The 21,599-nt window shown below is 41.0% G+C and overlaps 2 protein-coding genes and 1 pseudogene across 3 annotated transcripts; all 3 read left to right on the top strand.

The window, feature by feature from the left end:
- Positions 1–1,247: 1,247 nt before the first annotated feature.
- Positions 1,248–2,539, top strand: LOC139611831 (spastin pseudogene; annotated as a pseudogene).
- Positions 2,540–3,543: 1,004 nt separating this feature from the next.
- Positions 3,544–11,325, top strand: derl2 (derlin 2). Its single transcript, XM_071466106.1, has 7 exons — positions 3,544–3,701; positions 7,186–7,251; positions 8,019–8,092; positions 8,366–8,459; positions 9,695–9,890; positions 10,015–10,105; positions 10,768–11,325. Exons 1-7 carry the CDS (start codon positions 3,609–3,611, stop codon positions 10,871–10,873), a joined length of 720 nt encoding a protein of 239 aa, XP_071322207.1. The 5' UTR covers positions 3,544–3,608; the 3' UTR covers positions 10,874–11,325.
- Positions 11,326–12,300: 975 nt separating this feature from the next.
- LOC139611421 (SWI/SNF-related matrix-associated actin-dependent regulator of chromatin subfamily B member 1-like) lies at positions 12,301–20,801 on the top strand. 2 transcript variants are annotated; one of them, XM_071466104.1, is made up of 10 exons: positions 12,301–12,461; positions 14,188–14,299; positions 15,043–15,151; positions 15,595–15,732; positions 16,010–16,137; positions 16,240–16,406; positions 17,410–17,600; positions 17,729–17,860; positions 18,946–19,029; positions 19,060–19,199. In XM_071466104.1, exons 1-9 carry the CDS (start codon positions 12,372–12,374, stop codon positions 18,983–18,985), a joined length of 1,107 nt encoding a protein of 368 aa, XP_071322205.1. In that variant the 5' UTR covers positions 12,301–12,371; the 3' UTR covers positions 18,986–19,029; positions 19,060–19,199. The 2 variants fall into 2 exon arrangements, with proteins under 2 accessions (XP_071322205.1, XP_071322204.1); XM_071466103.1 differs by having other exon boundaries at positions 18,946–20,801.
- Positions 20,802–21,599: the final 798 nt, after the last annotated feature.

The raw sequence follows: 21,599 nt of genomic DNA, 5'->3' as shown, positions 1-21,599 counted from the left end.
CAGATGTTGCAACTGGGTGGACCTTACATCTTTGTGTGTAGAAAATCCCCACCTCCTTCCACATCCCTCCTTCACCTCAACTCCTTCTACCCCTCCTCCTTCCCCTCACGTCACTGGAGGGCGGAGCTGAGAAGTTCATTTAGGCAGGTAGCTCAGCTGGGGCAGGCCTTTCTGCCCTGGAGAACAAAGGAGCTGGCTGCCTAATCCTCATCCTCCCCAATTCCTGATTGTTGAGCTGCGTAGTTGATGTGAGTTATTCATTTAAGTTCCACACACTCTTAATTTATTTTATAGTTAATTGAATTGAATATATCTGAGTTGTGTGGACTAATATTTGCTGTTCTTTCGTTTTCCTTTTCATCAGAATCAACCAGCTAAACAATAAATGAGATGAACTGGATCCTCTGTGTTTGTGACCTTGTTTTAAACCAACAACTCATTGCGTTGATCTACCATAATCCGGAACCAGTCCCTTCACACACCCAGCAATACTTTACATTGTGTCTTTCTAAACTTCGTCCAGTCAATTCAATTTGCCAAAGGTGGACCCCATCAAGTTCTAGACTTATCTCAGCCATAATTAAATGGATATACTTGCCATCTTTGCCAGTCACTCTTTAGTTCAACAACACAGTTCAACAAACAGCATCCAATGTGCCAGTGTGGTCGTCTTCCTCTGAGTGTGTAGCAGTTATCAGAGGTCCACCACACTGCTACTATTTAAGGGGAGAGTGTAATGAGTCCACAAACAGTAAGCTGTCCAATCAACTCACCTGACACTGAGCTCATTAGCCATCTCCACACCACTCTCTCTCTCCTGCAGCTGAATGCCAACCACACCCACCTCCACTACAGGATTTATTGACTGAATGACCACAGTGTTCTGTCCACTGCAGGTGACATTACAGAACACAAGCAAGCATCCTCTGACTTTGTGGAATCATGTTGATTTGAACTTGATCTGAAAATAAAACTGGTGATTGTTGGTGATAAAATATGTTAATAAAGGAATCACAATAATTTAATTTTAAAAAACTATTAATAAAAATTGATAAACAAATGGAAACAATTCTGTTCTGTTTAAGTATAAAGAAAATATTTAAGTGCATTGTTCTGTAGTCAGTAGTAGTGTATACCATCATGTGACATTATCTTATGTCTTGTTACATTATCACTTACTTTGTTTTTATCTTGCTTCACCCAATTAAAAAAAAAAAACCAAAAAGGAAGGAATGAAGGATTAACAAAATGAAACCAGTGAAAACCAGGAGGCTGTGCAGTGGGATAAGAAAGGTATTGCTGCCTTTGAAGAGGGAATCGCAGTGGAGATCACGGGGCAAGGTGATCAGTTTGACTGGGTGAGGAGACTTCAAAATAAGATGGTAAAAAATTGCAACATGGCAAAAGTCATGCTTGCCCTCTTAGAGGCAACACTGGCATCTAAATGTAGCAGCAGTGTCCCCAAAAGCTGCCCTGTGGTGTCTGGTGTGTCCACAAACACGTGGACATCCACTGCTGTGGTGACCCCGCAGGTGGGAAAGGACCAAAATGTTAAACCTGCAAGGGTGAATCAGCTACCAAAGGACATACTAAAGAATGTGGCCAGCACCCATACCAACATGATTAAGAGTGAAACTGTCAGCAGTGGAGTGTCTGTATCCTATGAAGACATTGCTGGACAAGATCTGGCTAAGTAGGCACTTCAACAGATAGTAGATTTTCCTGCCTTAAGACTGGACCTCTTTACTGGCCTGAGAGCTCCGGTACGTAGTCTGCTTTTATTTGGACCACCTGGAAATGGGAAGACCATGCTGGCCAAAGCAGTCACAACTCAGTCAAATAAATATTTCAGAGTCTGAGCCTACAGCCCTCTGTCAGCTGTATTGACGAAGTGGACAGCTTGCTCACTAAAAGGAGGGAGGGAGAGTAAGACTACATTCGCAGAGTGAAAACCAAGGTCCTCATTGGCTTAGACGGTGTGCAGGCAGGAGGAGATGACATGGTGCTCGTGATGGGAGCAACCAACAGGCGTAAGGAGCTGGATGAAGTAGCACTGAGGCACTTTCCTAAGAGGGTTTATGTAGCATTACCATATGAGCAGACACAGTTCAAACTGCGGAAACATCTTCTGCAAAAGAACAAAAATACTCTGAGTGACAATGACCTTTTGGATCTTGCAAATGTAAATGAAGGATATTCAGGAAGTGATCTGACATCAATCACCAGAGATGCTGCACTCTGGCCCATTAGAAAGTTGCAACCAGAGCAAATCCTGTGTATGGCTACTGACAAGATACATAACGTGAAAAAAAGACTTTGTGGATTCCCTGATGCAGATCAAGGCCAGTGTTAGTCCAGCCACTCTTGATATGTACACCAAATGGAACAAAGAGTTCAGAGACACAGCAGCTTTTTGAAGTAGTTCGTTCTCACTTGTGAAAAAAAGGAGGCCAAAATGTCAAACTATGACTTTAAGAGTTTATAGAGAGCAGCAAAGTGGCTCAGTGGTTAGAACCGTGGCCTCTACTGGCCTCTTTCTGTCCATGTGGAGACCTCAATCTCTCTGTGCTTGTGTGGGTTTTCTCTGGGTGCTCCAATTTCCTCTCACAAGTTCTTCAATAAACTATAAAAACAAGATAAAAATATTTGCATATTCATTTTTGTCTTGCTTATCCTAGCATTTACTATCAGATGTGCTGCTAGTGCAGTAAAACAAGAGTCTAAAAGGCTCAACAGCAATGTGAGTCTGATGGGAATGTCATTAGTGTTTCATCATAAACCAAAGTATGAGACAAATTTAAATTCTGACCTGATGATGGTTAAACGTTAAAGGTCAGAGTGGCACCAGAATTTTCACAGTTCATCATGATGTGACCATCAATGTCTTATTCATGTTGGTAAACCATTAATAATCTCTTGTGGGTTTCAGACTTTCTAATGTTATACATGTGTCTGCAGGTTTTTCCAGATGACAGTGGTCCATTAGAGAGTCAGTTAATCTCTAAAGAGCCAGTTAATCTAAAAAGACAAGTGACAGCTCAACAAGGCACCCCAAAGGTTCTTCTTAATGAATTAGTTTTAACTGCTTTATATTATATATTATTTAACTGCATTAGTAAATTATGTATTAACCACTAATAATGAAGCCAGTAGATTTCTAAAACTCTTTATAAAGGGTGGCTGATTAGAAAGTGGTACTTTATTATACATTGTGTATTTTTTTATTATTATTATTATTATTATTATTGTAGTTGTTGTTGTTGTTGTTGTTATGGAATACAATAACATAATCATATATAATAAAAAACACGTGAAATATAAAATAATATAATTGTATATTATTAATTTAAAAGAATACAATATCATAACATTTTTTAAAAATCATAACATACAATAATATCATTCTATAAATAGATTATATATAATGTTCTATCATATTATGTTTATAAATATGATATAAAGATATTGTTGTCCTGTCTCGGATCTGTACATCTGTTCGCAGCAGTGGTTGATGTTTTGCATTTTTGTCCCACGTGCTTGAACGCAGCATCTTTCGCTTAGTGGAATGACGTGTCAACAAAGTGCCGGAAGCTACTAGCCTGTCCAAAATGGCTTACCAGACCTTACAGCAGGAGTACCTACAGATTCCTGTTGTTACCAGGGCATATACAACCGCATGTGTCCTCACAACTGCTGCAGTGGTAAGACTAATACATGTTTTTCTTGCGCTAGCAAAGCCATAGCTTGGAGCTGCTTAGCATCGCTAACCTAATGTCGTTACATTGCTGCTAGCTCGATGGTTTAGCTGTACCAGCTATGGGAAGGATACGTGTCTGAACCTGGTTTTCCAGGATGTTAACTCTCTTATTCAAGTCAAAAGCGGAGCTACCTGTGGCCGGAGCCTCGGTTTGATTTTGACCACTGAATCAACATTGTAAACGCCGCTAACTTTTGCTATTAATGCCGCAGCTTACTATGCGTTGATCTCTCCAGAGGAAACCCACAGTAACTTCAACTCACTAAACCTGTCTAAACCGGACATGTATGTGTGTTTAAACTCATACAATATGAGGTGCTATTCAGATAATGTCACCTCACCTACATTTAAACTAACTCTACCCTTTTTGGTTTGTACAGTAATGCAGTGCTTTCCAATGCTTTTTAAATATACTGTAATAATGTAGCACGTTGAGCTCCATTGTATGTATGACAGGTGCTATTCAGATAAAGTTTATGTTATTAGAAAACGTAATCCGTTGCCTTTATGTGTCATTAGAAACTTATTTATTTAAAAACTAATGAATTAATTTCGTTATACGCAATTTATACTATCTGTTATTATATACATATTTTCTAACTGTCTATCTATAATAAAAACAGCGTCAGAAGAAGTACTCAGGCCTTTTACTTTAGAAAAAGTACTAATACAACAGTGTAAAAACAGTCCGTATTCAAAAATTTCTTAAGTAAAGGTTCAGAATTGTTATCACCTAAATGGAGGTAAAGTATTGTAAGTACTGGTTCATTCAGATTGTTGTATTATTACATACTGTTTTATTAGGACTGCATTATTATGTACCCGTTAACATATGTTTCAGATGGTCAATCGTAACTATTTTATATATAACATATGTTATAAGCCAGTTGTATATATGTTGGCAGAGTAACACAGTAATTACAGCTGTCAAATAAGTGAAGTGAAGGTTAAAAGTATAATATCTCCTTCTGAAGTGCAGTGGAACAGAAGTAAAAAGTGGAAATACTCAACTTAAGTACCTGAAAATAGGTCAGGTACATCGCTTAGTTAACTGTAGCTTCTTGTGAATTTTTTCAGAAGGTTGAAACTGGACTTTTGTTAACACAGTTAATGCAGTGTATCTGCTGATAAAGGGATAACATTTTTATTTGATTTATTTATTATAAATTAGGATGATATGAGAACAGTGTACCGAGTTAAGAAAATGTTATCACTTCACTGTCCTGCAGCTTTAAATTATTAAACAGCATCACAATAACACACACAATATCTATTCACTTTGACATTTCACTATTTCTCTAAGTGTTCTGATGCTAAAGACACACAGATCAGACTGGAAAGACAGTCTTTCTTTGTAGACAGAAGTGAGATCACCACCGCTTTTTTAGTCAATGGTAAATTAAATGGGAAGCTGTTAATAGCACAAAGCATGTGACAGGCATCAGTGAAAAGAGTTTAGTGTTGCACTTGTTCTCTCAGTCTGCTCAAACTGAGATGTGCCAGAATGTCAGGTTTGTTGTTTCTGATGTACAAATATAACACTGTACTTGAGCCTAACATAACTACCTAAACCATGTGAGAATTGTTCACTGTGGCAATCAGGGTGTTTTCAGTTTCATTTCTATCGCACCACAGATAATTCTCTGTTCTAATTCTACAGTTTGATTCATGATGCAGGCAGCGCTTCAGAGGCTTATACTCTTCTGATGATTATGTAATACAAAAAAATACAAAATGTCTTTGCAAGTAGTTTCTTTTAATTATAATTAATTACTGTAGCACATTTCCCAGTCTTTTGTTGTTTTCCGTTGGTTTTGGTGCCTCTATTTGAATATTGTGTGAATGAATTTATATGTAAACAGTAGTGGTGTGAACAAAGAGTAAAACATTGTTAAAAAAAATCCACAGATAATATGATGGAAACAGATAAATCAGTTTAGAAGTTGCTCCTTGTAACTTCAGATCTTCTTATCATCACATTCATGTTTTCTCTCCACCATCAGAGTAATCAGCTGATTGTTGTCTGTAGACAAAACAGCAGGACTTTCCATAATGTTGAATGTTGACAAATAGGATAAAACCAAAGAGGTGTACTTATGTTCAATATTTAGACATTCAGCAACATTCATCCTCCATAACTTGTCATATTATTTTCACCAGATTCTTTGTTCAGTGCTGAATAAAGATGACTGATGTTGTACAAGTGTTTTTTTTTTTTTACATCATAGTCTCAAACTGAAGCCTGACCAACATTAGCATTAACAGCTGTTTACTTACTAGTCTAGAAGAAACATGAGTTCAGCATCAAACTTCAGTTCTTCACTCACCAACAGCTCTTTCTAGAGGTGGAAAAACGACAATGTTAATTCTCGTTTCTGTCATGTCTTTTCTTCTACTGAAGTTAGCATGCCATAGTGCCCTGTCTGCCCTGAAGATGTAGCTGCTCAGAGGACATATTAAAACCTCTGGTATCAAAGACAACAATGGGCGTAGCTCTTGTGAATTGACCATCACCTCCACGTTCTCCCAGCAAGAAACCACAGTCAGCAGCAGAGAAAACTTACAAATAGCCTCTTTAGAGATCCATCCATTCATCAATTATCTATACCACTTATCTGTACAAGGTCGTGGAGGGGCTGGAGCCATCCCAGCTGACAGTGGGCGAGGGCAGGGTGCACCTTGGACAGGACGCCAGTCTATCATAGGGCTGACCCTTTAAAGAAAATCATGCTATATAGCCCAGTGTCATTCTGACTTGTATTTTTCTACTAACTTCCTGTTCTGTTTTTACTGTTGATTTCCACCAGTTATGGCTGCTCAACTGTTTTTTAAACTTTGTTTAGACTTTCCTTTTTCTTTTAGTTAAGGTTTGAATCCAAATAATTTCTATAAATCTTGTTCATGCTTAAAATATCTTTTATTGTGTTGGCAACTAAGTGTACATACAAGGAATACAAATGGCAGTAAAAACAATTTAATACAGAAACTAAAGCCAACCAGAAAACTTCCTGTACAAACCCCACCCACTTCCTATAGAAATCCAAATACAGAAATTTCTATGACATGAGCAGATAGATAGTGGCTTTGCATTACACGCCTGTTATATACCCAGCTTATGTTGTCCAGGATGAAGCAGTTACTTGTATCTGAAATGATGATCATTAGGCTGTGTATGAATCATATATTATGTTGTGTTGTGTTGTTGTGAATCAGAAACACTATTTCAGTGTTCAGCAAGCATCAAAATAATACACAACAAATGTACACACATGGATGAAGAATCAGGTTTATCTCAACTCATCACAACAGGCAGTTGGATGGGGAGGTTCACTTCTAAATGTATGTATGTTAATGGTTGTCAAAGCTGGATTATCATTTATCATTATTGTGATTATCTTTAATATTATCTTTGTTTTGTCTCTTCACAGCAACTAGAGATCATCACACCATTTCAGCTGTACTTCAATCCAGATTTGATTCTAAGGAATTACCAGGTGAGTAATCGCTCCCACTGTTCACCCCATCCTCAGGAAGGGGATAACATTTTTTTACACTTAACAGCAGCAGTGACCTCAGGTACCTGACTTTGACAACCAAAAAATCTGAGTCAGGTCAAATCTAAAATCAGTTTTTATCCAAATAAAAAGAGACATTCATCCTGTGGTTCATCAGTGTTTTTCACATCATGATTAAAACCAAACATAATTTCTTCTTTTATATTCAAACTGCTCTGATACTGATCATTCACATCATGTGGTCTGCCTCACTTCAGTAAACTGACTAACAGCGGGACACCCAGCTGTTAGAGAACGCCTTCAGCTTCTGTTAAAGCAACAGTGAAGCCAGCTGACTGACTGACTGACTGACTGACTGATTCTGACTGACTCTGACTGGCTGTGACTAACTCACTCTGATTGAGTGACTGACTCTGACTGAGTGACCAACTGTGACTGACTGACTGACTCTGACTGACTGACTGAGGGCTGGCATTACACCATTGGTCGACCGGCCGTGTGTTGGAGTTTCCTCATTGGCTGTTGTGTTTTCAAAATTAACTGGTGGGAGGAGTTTCGGTTACATCATCAGGGGTGTGTTTACAGGCTGTAGTTTAGAACAGTTTTCAGCTACATCCTGTGTCCATACATCAGGTTTTGACCTTGTCTAATTGAATCCTGGATCTGGCATCTGTGTTTATTGATTTATTCTCCTCTGTGTGTGTCTGTGTTGTGTTCAGCTGAGTCTTCTCTCTCTCATTTTCTAGGTATGGCGACTAATAACCAACTTCCTGTTTTTTGGTCCAGTTGGCTTCAATTTCCTCTTCAATATGATTTTTCTGTATCCTTCTCATTTCCAAGTCTCATTTCTTATAGTGAAGTGCGTTTGCATACTTTCTGTTTCACAGAGGAAGGTCTCGTGGTTTCAGAGACTGGATAATGGAACTTAACACACCACAGTGTTGTCTGGATACACAAATAGAGATACAGTACATATTGTAAGATGCTCAACCATTCAAACACAAATGGATGTAATGTTGTAGTTCTTGGGTATTTGGGTGAAGACGATGAAATGTGTGTTTATGTGTAGATTTCCTCAACCCTTGGCTTTCAGGTACAGATACTGTCGTATGCTAGAGGAGGGTTCCTTCAGGGGACGCACGGCTGACTTCGTCTTCATGTTCCTCTTTGGTGGGCTTCTGATGACTGTATCCTTCCCATCAATGTTTCATTGAAAACACAGATAATTAGGCCTTCAGTGAACAATTCAATGACCAGTAAATCATTTATTACTAATATTGACAGCTCTGGGGGACAGCTAATGGTTCCCTTGAACCTTTGTGTGTATTGTGTGTGTGATGCCATTGTCATGGGTCAGTAAAATCATATTTTCTGCAGAATTCCTTCTTCATGACAGGCTACCAAAGTGGTAGCCAACACTGCACCTGTGCTGCAAATATCAGATTTTATCTAGAACTGTTATTGTTTCTATTATTTTGCACACATTGCTGCTAAATTAATAGTGAGTGATGCTGAGATCAAGAAGTGGCTTATGGTCTGCTCTTGTTTTAGTGGCATATGCCAGTTTATGACATACTGCTTCAGTGTGCAGCAGCAACCTCTCTCCCCAGAAACAGTGCTGTTACTCTACATTTTTCATTGGAGCCATTGAATACTCCATATGAAATTCATCTACAGTGCAGTCTGTGGAAAGCACCTGACCTGTACCCAACCCCCTAACCTCACTGGACAAGAACTCCCCCTCCTCACAAATCCCAATTAAACCCCCATATTTTGTGGATATGGACAAAAATGGTTATTTTATTCTTATGGGTTATTGAGTGTCAAATATATAGAGTCTATATATTTGACACTCAATAACCCATAATAAGTGAAAACGTGAAAAACATGAAATGTGAAATGCAAATTTATTATAAATCAAAAGTATTCAGACTCTTTGCTCCAAATTGTGGTCACCTGCTTCCTGTTTGTTTTCATTTTCCTTGAGATGTGTCTAGAAGAGGAGTCCACCTGTGGCAAATTGAACTGATTAGAACAGACAGAGTTTAGAGAGGTAAACACCTGTTGATATGAGGTCCCACAATTCATGCTGCAAAAACCAGATGGACTGGACAGACCATGTAGACTGATGGACAAACATGGTGGTTTTGTCCATTTAAAATTAAATCTACAATAAAGAGTGTAAAAGGTGACGGGTCTGAACACTCTGAAGGGACTGTATCTCACTAGAGCAAGAGAACTGTCACTCATTTTTATTGTCAGAGCTGCTGTAAATAGTGTCATTTGTGTATCTTAAATCAGTGGCCTCAACACATGGGTCGTATATGAAACTATCAAACAGCTCTGCGTTTGCCATCATCGTGTTTCTGTCCTCACAATAATCAGTTTGTCAGTACGGTTCATTTCTTTAACCAGGTCTCAGATATTTGGCACTTTTGTGAATCTGGTGTTCCTGGGCCAGGCTTTCACCATCATGCTGGTGTACGTGTGGAGTCGAAGAAACCCAAACGTTCGCATGAATTTCTTCGGCCTGCTGAATTTCCAGGCACCCTTCTTGCCCTGGGTGCTGATGGGATTCTCACTTCTGCTGGGCAACTCCATCATTGTGGATCTTTTAGGTACCTGTGACTGACATCTGCAGCCATTAAAGTGATCTGCTAAAAGCCATGGGGAACTGATGTGATGGATGATGTATAGTATGAATGGTGCTTGAATTCAAATGTTTTTTTTACCTTTCTTAAGGTATCGCTGTTGGTCATGTGTACTTCTTCCTGGAGGATGTTTTCCCAAACCAGCCAGGTGGTGGAAGGTGGCTCAAGACCCCATCTATCATGTGAGTCTCTACCCAATGAATTCAGATCTTTAGCTTTGTGACATGGAGCATTATCCTGCTTGAAGGAGCCATTAGAACTGTGGCCATAAAGGGATGAACATGGTCAGCAACAACACTCAGATAGACTGTGACATTCAGACCATGATTGATTGGTATTAAGAGACTAAGGGAGGGAATAAAGGAATCACTGCCGATTCACAGAGCAGGAAGTTCGCCACAGACAGGACATGTCAAACTCTGGTATACTGCAGAATACAGAGAGATTTACCTGGAGCTGAGAGGGTTGTGTGTCACATTCTGACTGTGTTGATAAGGAGGCCAAACTATAATAACTACCATCCCATTGTATTAGATCAGCAGCATACACCTGTCCTTTGAAAACCTCTAACTAGATGAACAGTCACAGTGTCACCCAGTAAGTGGGAACGATTCTTTTGAGATGAGTCATGCAAAATCACCAGCAGCAGTCAGGTTATTCTGGACAGACAGACTGACAAACACAAGTATTCTTTGTTCGCACCACAAGCAGTACAAGAAAACGTGTTTGTACACATGAGGTGTGGCCTTAAGAATCATCACATCAGACATGAACAGTTCAGCTGTGTTTATCTTTTATATATATATATAACCACTCATCCTCCTCTTCTGTGTACCTCTGACAGAAAGATGCTGTTTGACACTCCAGAGGAAGACGCCAACTACAACCCCCTACCTGAGGAGCGCCCAGGAGGGTTCGCCTGGGGAGAGGGACAGCGCCTCGGAGGTTAAATCCGCCCCCAGGTCATCCCTGATTGTCGGGTCACTTCCAAGGACATTCCCTCAGAGAGATGAAGGGAACGAACATGGTCTTTGTTTTTGACGCGTTTGTTTAGTTCTGGGTGAAGAATGCCAAACAACCACAACTGGTTTGGAGAGAACCATTTGTTGTCTTTGTATATGGGCTTAAATCATCCTCAGAAACTCTTCTTGATGCCAGATTGTTGCTCTAAGACTATTTGAGAGAACACAAGCTTCGGATGGAACTTTGGACAGTGAGCCTTTGGGCTTGGGTGATGTTTTTCTTCATCTCTGAAAAAACATATTGATATACACAACAACTGTCCTGTGAAAGAGGAAAAAAAATGACGGCAGAAAAATATTGTTAAAATGAATTTGTTCAGATGGCAAGTGCATTTTTTGTCATTTCACTTTTTTAAAGAATAAATGTGTGTGGCAAATGATGCTTTGGTTTCATCTGTGTTGACTGTAGTAGTGCTGCATGAAACCAAAGGCTTCACACATATAACATCATCTTGTTACATAGCTCTCTAGAAAGTATCTCATTTTATACAGCTGTTCAGATTTGTACTGTGTCCTCAGCTTCATAGTCCAGTTCTTCTTCCACCTTCAGTATTTATGTTGTCAGAGCTGTGCTCCTTTTTTACTTGACTGACACAAACAGGCTTAAATCAGATGTGTAGGCTTGTTAATACACAAGATGCTTTCATAAAAGCTTGTGTCCTGCTTATTATTTGTATGTGACAATACTTTGAGAAGGGATAAGAGAATTTATATTCACCCACATATGTCATTAAGAGTAGGACTGAAAAACTTTGTTGAATTATACTTAAACTGTATATAAAAAAAATCCTTCATGAATATTGCTGAGCAGGCTGACATGAGTAATGGACTGTAATGAAACCAGTCTTTGTATTAGAGCTGATTATTGATTGATTATAGTCATTACTACAGTATTACATGAATACTCAGTACTTATTGTTGGACCACATCTTTAGATTGCATTGATACATCCAGTTCCATGTGTAGTTTAGCTCTAACTATATGTGTTTTTTATTGTAATATAACTCATTAGATTTATAAGAAAACCTGATGTAAATCTGATCGAGGATTAAGGCCACTAGGGAGCGGTGATGCACCTTAGAAATTGTTCCTCTACCTTAAAACGAACGAAGAGTAAGGTCAATGATGCATTCGTGGGTATCGGAAAAACCTCGACAAAAGATGAGAAACGTCACATATTCGACGTGTTTACTGACATATTTTGAAAAGCAGGTGTTTGTAGTTTTCAGTTAATTGTGGTTAGTTGTTTTGTCGTTTTCCGCTCGCTTGCTGAGCAGACATGCTCATAGACTAGTGATTATATAGTAAGCTGAAGTGAACGCTGTATTGAAGGGGAGCGCTGATTCCCTATCTTCACCGTGAGCCCTGAACGCATCCGAAGAAGAGAAGGCTGCTCACTAGTTAGCTGGTTAGCGACTGCGTGAAGATGCAACTCGCTCTAAGTAAAACGTTTGGTCAGAAGCCAGTGAAATTTCAGTTAGAACAAGATGGGGACTTTTACATGGTTGGGTCGGAGGTATGTGACTGTGACTTCAGCGCTTAGCTTGCTAATGTTAGCCTCATTTATCCCTTATTCTGGCTAGCTGATGCGAGCATGCTAACGAGTCCCATTGATGTCTTCACAAACCAAAAACAAAGACATACCTGAAAACGAGGGACGTTATATAACGCGGTTATTTCAGACCAACAACCGGCAAATCAAACATGATTTAACGTTATTCTGTCTCAAATTAACTAAATAACAGATAATTGACCAGCTTTGGCTTCAGTAACTTCTTGCATGAAGTAACGAGCAGAAGAAAAAGAAGTAACCTCAGTCTGTGTTGAACCTGTCGCACCGTTTCTTTCTCAACAGAATAAATTAGGCTGAGACCACTCATCGGGTTAGTTTTTCAGAGAAGTAAAGAGAGTCTGTTGTTGTCTACTGTCCTCTGCTGTGTGTGAGGGACCAGGAAAACATTAGTGAAAACTCCGAGGTTTAACCCTGAGTGGGGGTTGAACCAGTTAACGGTATCTCTCTCCATGAAGCTGTCCTGCTCTCTGTCAGCTCAGTTTGTCTTTGGACACATGAGACACTGATCTATGAAGAATCATTTGTTCATGTCATATATTATTGATCATGGTGGAGATGATGTGAGTATTTCTGAGTGAGGATGAAAAGACCTTAAGATTTAAAACTACACTAATTTACTACAGGTTGAAATAGAAATGTAACTCATACTTGACTGAACTAATTTGACTAAGTCGACTCTTGAGTTCAGGGTTAAGCTCAGAATTTGTTAAATCTAGAGCAACTCTTCTCCTCACCACCAACCACATGGTCAGATGTATGATGAATGCTGGACAGCTGCAGAAGACTGCCAGGATGCAGAGCTGCACGTTGGTAAAGAGAGAGACAGTTTAAGAAAGAGTAAAGAGAAATGTGGCTTTACAATAGTAAAAAACTGTAAAGGACATCTTCAAATTTAGCCCACAGGTGTAAACAGTAACTGATTAAAGTGTCGGCTTTAACATTGTCTCACTAAACTAGAATTGCAATGCAAGAGAGTGAGAAACAAAGTGGAACAAGCTTCTATGGTCTGATACCAAGGTTGAGCTTTTTCACAATCAAATTAAAAGCTTCGGTTGGTGTGTGTGGCAAACACAACATCAGCATCCTCACTCTGCAGTGTGGCCCCATCATTCTGTGTAGCTGCCCTCGTGATGGGAGAGGGTCGGATCACTGCAGTGAGATCCTGGGCGTCAAGCTGTTGCAGTCAAATCTGCAAGAGGACTTGAGCTTGGGAAGCGTTTAAATTTCCAGAAACACAACAATCCCAGTGACAACAACAGAATCGAGGTTGTAACTGCTGCCTCTGCTAAACTGCAGGGAGGCGGTCGTACTTTTATTCAATGTTTTGTAAATGTATTTACATTATAGGAATTTGTATAGATTTGTTTTTCTCTTTGAAAGTATTTTTCTATTGATCAGTATCTAAATGATCTTATAAGACAATATAAACTAAAACAGGCAGCAGCTCATTTCATCTACATGTGTAAATGTGAAAGCACATTTTTAATTTTTCAGGTCTTTTTGTCTGCGATCCTAATAATAATCACACATTATTAGTGTGATTTATTCCTAATAAATCACACTAATGATGATTATTCAGACTATGTTTTGGTTAAATCTAGTGGCCAAATATTAAATACTTTTATATATTTCTGCATTCAGTTTTAATTGGGGATCTTCTGCTCTCCAGGTTGGAAACTATTTGCGCATGTTCAGAGGCTCTCTGTATAAAAGGTACCCATCTCTATGGAGGAGGCTCGCCTCAGTGGAGGAGAGGAAGAAAATTGTAGCATCATCACACGGTGAGTGGCTCCTCCTTTACTCTGGAGCTTGACGTGGTCAGTTTGGAGGATGATTATACAGTTGAAGTCTGAAGGGGCTTTGCTGCAGGAGGTAGTGGTGTACTTCACAAAACAGATGGCATCATGAGGAAGGAAAATTATGTGGATATATTGAAGTAACATCTCAAGACATCAGGGAGGAAGTTAAAAGCTCGGGCGCAAATGGGTCTTTTCAATGGACAATGACCCCGAGCGTTCTTCTAAAGCAAAGTGGCTTGAGAGCAACACAGTGAAGGTGCTGGAGTGGCCATCACAAAGACCAGACTTCAGTCTGTGTGTGCAGAACTGAAAAGGCGTGAGTGAGCGAAGGAGCCTCCGACCCTGACTCAGTTCCACCAGCTCTGACAGGAGGACTGGACCAAGCTTCAGAAACTTAGTGTCAGCAGTTTGTGGAGGCTTCTGAGATGTTTGACCCCAGTTGATTAATTTAAAGGCAAAGCTACCAAATACTAACAAGGTGCCTGTAAACAGCTAACACACTGGGAATGTGATGAAAGCTGAAATAAATCATTCTATTATTCACATTCTTAAAATGAAGCAGGGGTCCTAACGTACCTGAGACAGGTGTGTTTCTGAGGATTAGATGTCAGGAATTGTGCAAAACTGATTTTTAATGTATTTGGCTGAGGTGCTTTTAAACTTCTGACTTCAGCTGTATATAATGTTGAAAGGTGCTCATTTAAACAATCCTAATCTCACTGCAGCCACCAGTGTCACTCTGCTGAAGGCATCAGAGTGTGAAGAGATCTTCGAAGGTAACGATGAGAAATACAAGGCGGTGTCCATCAGCACGGAGCCCCCAGCTTACCTCAGGTAATTTCTTCTGTTGTGACAGTTATTAGTTTTGTTTGTTGGTACCAGGACGTCCGCAAACACACAGCTGCAGATGTGAAACACAGAAACACTCGCACAACTGTTGTGTGAAAATAACATTTACATCAGTGAGTGTGTGTTAGGGAATGTGTGATTGTGTGATTGTGTTGTCTATAATCTGATGATGGTCCTCTGACTGAAACTTTTATACACATTTTTTCACTGAGTCACTTTTTACACATGAGATAAACTGAGCCTCTTTTTCGGTCTGTCAGTGCGTGGACAGTTTTTCATGAATGGGACCAAGCTACAAAATATTGGCCCGTTTTGTTCTTCTGTTAATTTCTCAGTCCAGCAGTTTTATAGACAAGCATGCCGAGCTGCCTCCCCAATGCTCTGACAGAAGATACAGTAACTCCTCAACATTGTGTTTTTCTATGAAGGGAGCAGAAAGCAAAGAGGAGCAGTCAGTGGGTCCCCACCCTGCCCAACAGCTCCCACCACCTAGACGCTGTGCCTTGCTCCACCACCATCAACCGCAACAGGATGGGCCGTGACAAGAAGAGGACCTTCCCCCTGTGGTGAGCGTTTGTTTTTAAAAGTGTGACACAAACTCTGTGTCCTGTCAGTCTGCACCTCACTGATTAATGTAACATAACAGCTCTGCAATGAGTAATAATCACAGGTAACTGTTGATATGTTTTTGTTAGGGCTATTTCAGTGTTTCTGGTATTGAATTAATTCTGTTCTACAAGTTTTACCTGAACTTTGTGGAGCTTTTGGTCTCATCTCCATGAAATGTCCTTCTAGTATTTTCTCCACCTGATTTATAATAATAATAATCCAACATGGTTTCAGCTTTGATGACCATGACCCTGCAGTGATCCATGAGAACGCAGCCCAGGTGGAGGCTCTGGTTCCCATTCGTCTGGACATGGAGATAGACGGGCAGAAACTGAGAGACGCCTTCACGTGGAACATGAACGGTACATATACGTCAGAGAATTGACCAACATCCAAAACCTTTTTATGTTGGGTCTAGTTTTTATTCTTATTTTCTAATTTGATTGAATCTCACCACCCTGCAGAGAAACTGATGACCCCGGAGATGTTTGCAGAGATTCTGTGTGATGACCTGGACCTGAATCCTCTGGCCTTCGTCCCTGCCATCGCCTCAGCCATTCGACAGCAGATCGAGTCCTACCCCACTGACAGCATCCTGGAGGAACAGGCAGACCAGAGAGTCATTATCAAGGTGGGTGCTGAGCTTAAACAACAACAGTTCCTCAAGGAAATCATGGAAACATCACAAGAGTATACTGCAGTGATTCTAAAAAACAGTTTGGTGTTTGAAGTCCAGGGGAGTGTACACTTCTCTACTCTGCTGTGCTTTCAGCCACTGGCCCTGTTCAGACCTGCTATTAGTCTGCGTCTTCAGTGATCCCATCACAGGTGGTTAGCTCTAAGTACGTCTGTTCACACCTGGCACCTGGCTCTCTCTCACACCGGTGTGAGAGAGAGAGAAAGAGAAAGAGAAAGAGAGGTTGAGCGAATCAATGTGCTGCTTTCAGCTCTAAAGTGAAATATGGGTTTATCCATTAGAAATAGTAAAATATTAAATATGTTAAATATAATAGTAAAATATTTTCCATTCATTATGTGGTATCGGATCTCAAATGCATCCTGAATCCGTCCTGGGTGTGTTCACACCTGAACTTAGAGCTGTCCACTGGTGATTGGATCACTCAGGACAATACCAGGTCTGAGCAGGTCTGAGCAGGTCTGAACATGGCCAGAGACATGCTGTTTGTTCATGTTAAACTGGAGAATCAGTGCTTTGCAGAAAGCCCCTGTTTGTCAGTGTGCGTCATTTACTAATGTGTAAAGTTTGGATAGTCTCACTGTTTGCCTGGTGCATCGCTGACTCCATCTGTATGTATATGGATCGATTCTCATCCACTATCTTTGCTGGTGATGTCTAGAGCCCCATGTCTGAATTGGATACTCCTATTCGCTCCAGTTGGTGATGTCACAGCCAATCAGAGTGTCTGATACACTGGATAACTGTGATGCTGAAGACAACTTTCTCAGAAAACCTCTGCAGTTATGAGGAGCATCTTTTTCCTGTAATTGCATTCAGTGTTGAATACATGATGACATCCTCAGGAAGTGGAAGTTACACTGAACTAAAGAAGTGTGTGTTCAGATGTGACTGTACTGACACTGGAGTGAATATGATGTTTGTGTGTGTTCCTCAGCTGAACATCCACGTGGGGAACATCTCTCTGGTGGACCAGTTTGAGTGGGACATGTCAGAGAGGGAGAACTCCCCAGAGTCGTTTGCCTTGAAGCTGTGCTCGGAGCTGGGTCTGGGCGGAGAGTTCGTCACCACCATCGCCTACAGCATCCGTGGTCAGCTCAGCTGGCACCAGAGGACGTACGCCTTCAGGTCACTCACTCTCACACACACCTACACCCACCTGATCGTACAATATATTAAACAGGTTTGACTTGAAATCAGTAAGCTGACTGTTATGACTGTCTGTTATGGACTCCTTGCCTGTAATCTTCCCACAGTGAGAACCCTCTCCCCACAGTAGAGATTGCTATCCGCAATACAGGCGATGCAGACCAGTGGTGCCCCCTGCTGGAGACCCTGACAGATGCTGAAATGGAGAAGAAGATCAGAGACCAGGACAGGAACACAAGGTGAGACAGTCAGATACAGTCACTCAGTGTCCTGGACATCTACTCACAGGTACAGGAAGTGTGGCTCAAATGACTTTGCTTGTTAAAGGCCGGTCTTTGGCATGGCCACATACACATACATACAAAGACCATATATGATCCCGGTAAACAGAGTCATGTACAAAAACTGTCAAATGCCTGAAGATTAGATGTGAAGAATTAGATCTAATGGCTGCAGCTGCAGCAGGGTTGTTAGATATAATTCTGCAGCTAATGTCACAGTTGTCAAATAAATGGTCCAACAAGCAGAATGACAAATCAACCACTCATAAGTTAATTGGGATCTGAGCACGTTAAATGGACTTGAGGAAGTCTGAAATGGAAACTCGGTTTTCTTTTTCACATCAGCTGATCAGAGTGGATTCAACTCTGAGTTGATGCTACTTTCATGCAGTGTTGAAAATGAATTACAGGAAAACTTCCTGTTATTCTGATTTGGGAGTGTTCACTCATTATTCTGAGCTAGTTAGCTCCACTGCTAACCAGCAGAGAAACTGTAGAAATTAGTCACTTTGGTTGTGTTCTGTGTTAGTGGCAGTAAAACCAGACACAAACAGGCTGCATGCAGGTGTGTGCGGAGAGGAGACAGAGGCCTGGAACAGCTGTATATACTGTTGTGTTCAATGAAAATATTATGAAGTGTTGAGCACTTGAGTCACATCTGGATCCTGCAGCTCCAGAGCCAGAGAGAGTTCTCCCAGCAGTCTAGGCCTATACCAGCATAACTCAGGGAAGGTTCAGGGCTCACCTGATCCAGCACTATAAATATACATACATCTCTAGGATGCCAGCTCCAAGCTAGTCTAGTCATGTCTAGTCCAGATTTAGCTTGGCCAGGAGAAGAGATTCATTGATGATTCATTGATTTTTTTCATTCACCATGCACATACTTAACTCTGATCAGCTGTTCTCTGAGTTTCCATGTCAGAGTCTGGATCAGGTTCACAGAGCAGGAGGTGTGTGTTTCTCAGTTCTCACTGAATTCTGTATAATATCAGGTTTGTCTAATCATGTGACTCAAATGTGTCGTGTGATATATTTTTCAGGCGTATGAGGAGACTGGCCAACACTGCTCCGTCCTGGTAGGAAGAGACATGAAGCTACGCTAGATGACCTGTTCTCTGGAGTTTCTTGTTACACACACACAGACACACACACACACACACACACACACACACACACACACACACAGGTCATCATGACGCATCTGGATGTTCCTGTGAGCATTTAGCACAGACATGATCACCCTCTATGAGCATCTCACCAACTGGACACTGAAGACACACATCAGACATTCCTCATCATCATCATCATCATCATGTTTCATGTCAGTCAACTCTGACCTTCAATCACTGGTGTTATAATGTCTGATCTAAGTTACTGTTACACACCAGGCAACTTTGACACTACACAGCAGAACACAAACAGTGACTGAGTTGATTGATTCTGTGTGAATTAGTCTGTGATTGACAACAAGTTGAAATTCCTCAGACTCATTGTTCACCACGGTCACATGACTGAACTGTCTGTGACTGAGCTCATTTTGATCCTGAGCTGCACCATCAGAGGAGCACAGAGAAGCACAGGCTCAGCTCACAGCAGCGATACTGCTGATGCCTGGTTAGTCATGTTCATGTCTCCTGTGCTTCTCCTGCTGTGATGAGTCCATGTGTCTGGAGGTGTTTCTGGTCTGTGACCAGTAAGGGGGGGGGGGTTACTGATGCAGTTTGTCCTGTTGAGCTGAAACAACTGGTTTATTAATCAGTGAGTCAATCAACAAAAACTGTCAGGAATCACTGGACACTGAAGCTATGTGGTTTTGTCAGACAGAATGAGACATTTGAAGATGTCACCATGAGCGTCTGATATTTTATAAACACAATTAATGGAAAAACAATAGACAGATGAATCAATAATGGCAGTGATTGTTAGTGGCAGCCCTGGTGTCTTGGTGGCAGGGGTTTTGTGTGAAACTGGCTTCACACATCAGACCTTGACAGACCCTGAACATCTGTGACTCTGGTGATTGGCAGTGGGAGGAAACAGAAACTCCCCCCCTGTCATGTGAAAGATGCAGTAATCACATCGAACAGTGAAGTGAGGAAAACATTCTTCAGGCACGGGGAGACGAGATGTGTGAAAAGTCTTTGTTTAGTCGGACATGTTGGTTAAACGTTGGCTGCTTTCTGTCTCACCAGGTCAGGGGAGAAAGACTTTAAACACATTTCCGGCCCTCGCTCGGCCCATAAGTGAACTTTTCTTTTCTTCACTGTGATCAGATTTCATCTTCTACAGCTGGATTTTAAATCCCATCCACCGTCCTACATATTGGGGCTTTAATAAATGTTGTGAGCCACATCAGCGCCTTGGCTGTGTCTTCGTCCTGTGGCTGATGTTAGTGTTGTTACCCGACTGTAATGACCAGTGTGCATGCGTTAATTCAAACAACACTGTGTCCAGACAGGTCCTCAGACAGTGGTCCAGATCAGATCAGAGCCGGTTCGGTTTGAGCATGCAGACTGTTTTCTGGTCTCGGTTTGTGATTCTGGTCAGTCGTGTGCACCAGTGTTCACCTGCATGCTAAAACATAGGTAGTTCATACTGTCCCCTCCACATGAGGGACTAATTATTCGCACTGTTACCTCTGTTTGCACTGTGCCTCACGTTGCATCAGTGTCAGACTGGAGCCTCTGTTTTACTGAGTGCTATTGGTTGGGAGGGAGCTGATGAGCTGATGAGAACCACCAGTGTCTTTTAAGGTGATGATTTTCAACTTGAACATAATCTAAAAACGATGTTAACGTATGTACTGTTGCTTGTTCTCTTCTTTTGTAAAACTGCTTTACCTTTATAGTGGATTCATTTTTATATGAAAAATTACAATAAAGAAATATAAAAAAAATTTTGTTCATTTCTCTCAATGAGGTGGTCAAGAAATGTGCAGACACAGAGTGACCTGATAGCCCAGTGGTTAGGGCGCATGTCCTCTGAGCAGGCGAGTCCCTGGTTTGACCCCTTGCTGCGTGTCATTCCCCTTCTCTCTGTCCCCTCATTTACTCTATACTGTCCTATCCAATTAAGGTGTGAAATAATAAAAAATAATTCAAGAAAAAATGTGCAGATACAAGAATCGGCTCAGTAATCACTGGACTCAGCCCTGGTGTCTCACCTGGTTAAGTGTATACCATTAAGACTCAGGTCTGCACTCCAGCCCCTCACTCTCTCCCCAACTTTTCTTGTCCTTCTTTCACTTTCTTCTCTCTGCCTCTCTCCACAGGCAAAAAATCCCCCCAAAAAAGAACTTGTATAGAATATTACATTATGCATTTTTATGTGGAAAACCGATGTGGTCCGATGAGTTGTCCTTCACCGTATTCTCCACAAACGGGCGAGGTCATGTGTGGCGTACACCAGGAGAACGGTACAGGCCTGAGTGCCTGACCCCCACACTGAGGAGGTCAGGTGGCTCTGCTCTGCTGTTGGGGGCATTTTACTGCCATGGTTTGGGTCTACTTAGAGGGAGGGGTCACTGCAGATCAATACTAAGCTGTTCTGAATGATCACCTTTATCCTATGATGAAACATTCCTGTCCTGATGAGAGGGGTCTCTTCCAGGAAGACAGTGTCTCCATCCACAGGTCACAGGGTCACTGATGGTCTGGTGAGGATGAAGATGATGTGAATCAGATGCTGTGAGCTT

This window comes from Trachinotus anak, unplaced genomic scaffold, assembly GCF_046630095.1.
Source record: "Trachinotus anak isolate AG129_WGS33_773 ecotype Australia unplaced genomic scaffold, CSIRO_AGI_Tana_v1 ptg000028l, whole genome shotgun sequence".
NCBI lineage: Eukaryota > Metazoa > Chordata > Actinopteri > Carangiformes > Carangidae > Trachinotus > Trachinotus anak.
The sequence above is the reverse complement of the archived record's forward strand: the minus strand, read 5'-3'. Positions and strand labels throughout refer to the sequence as shown.

Excerpts from the sequence above, each read along its gene's own strand:
- derl2 (XM_071466106.1), top strand. The coding sequence starts at position 3,609 with ATGGCTTACCAGACCTTACAGCAGGAGTACCTACAGATTCCTGTTGTT. Across the intron at positions 8,460-9,694 it reads TTGGTGGGCTTCTGATGACT|ATATTTGGCACTTTTGTGAA; the intron begins GTATCCTTCCCA and ends ACCAGGTCTCAG. Across the intron at positions 10,106-10,767 it reads CTCAAGACCCCATCTATCAT|AAAGATGCTGTTTGACACTC; the intron begins GTGAGTCTCTAC and ends TACCTCTGACAG.
- LOC139611421 (XM_071466103.1), top strand. The coding sequence starts at position 12,372 with ATGCAACTCGCTCTAAGTAAAACGTTTGGTCAGAAGCCAGTGAAATTT. Across the intron at positions 15,733-16,009 it reads AAGAGGACCTTCCCCCTGTG|CTTTGATGACCATGACCCTG; the intron begins GTGAGCGTTTGT and ends ACATGGTTTCAG. Across the intron at positions 16,407-17,409 it reads ACCAGAGAGTCATTATCAAG|CTGAACATCCACGTGGGGAA; the intron begins GTGGGTGCTGAG and ends TGTGTTCCTCAG.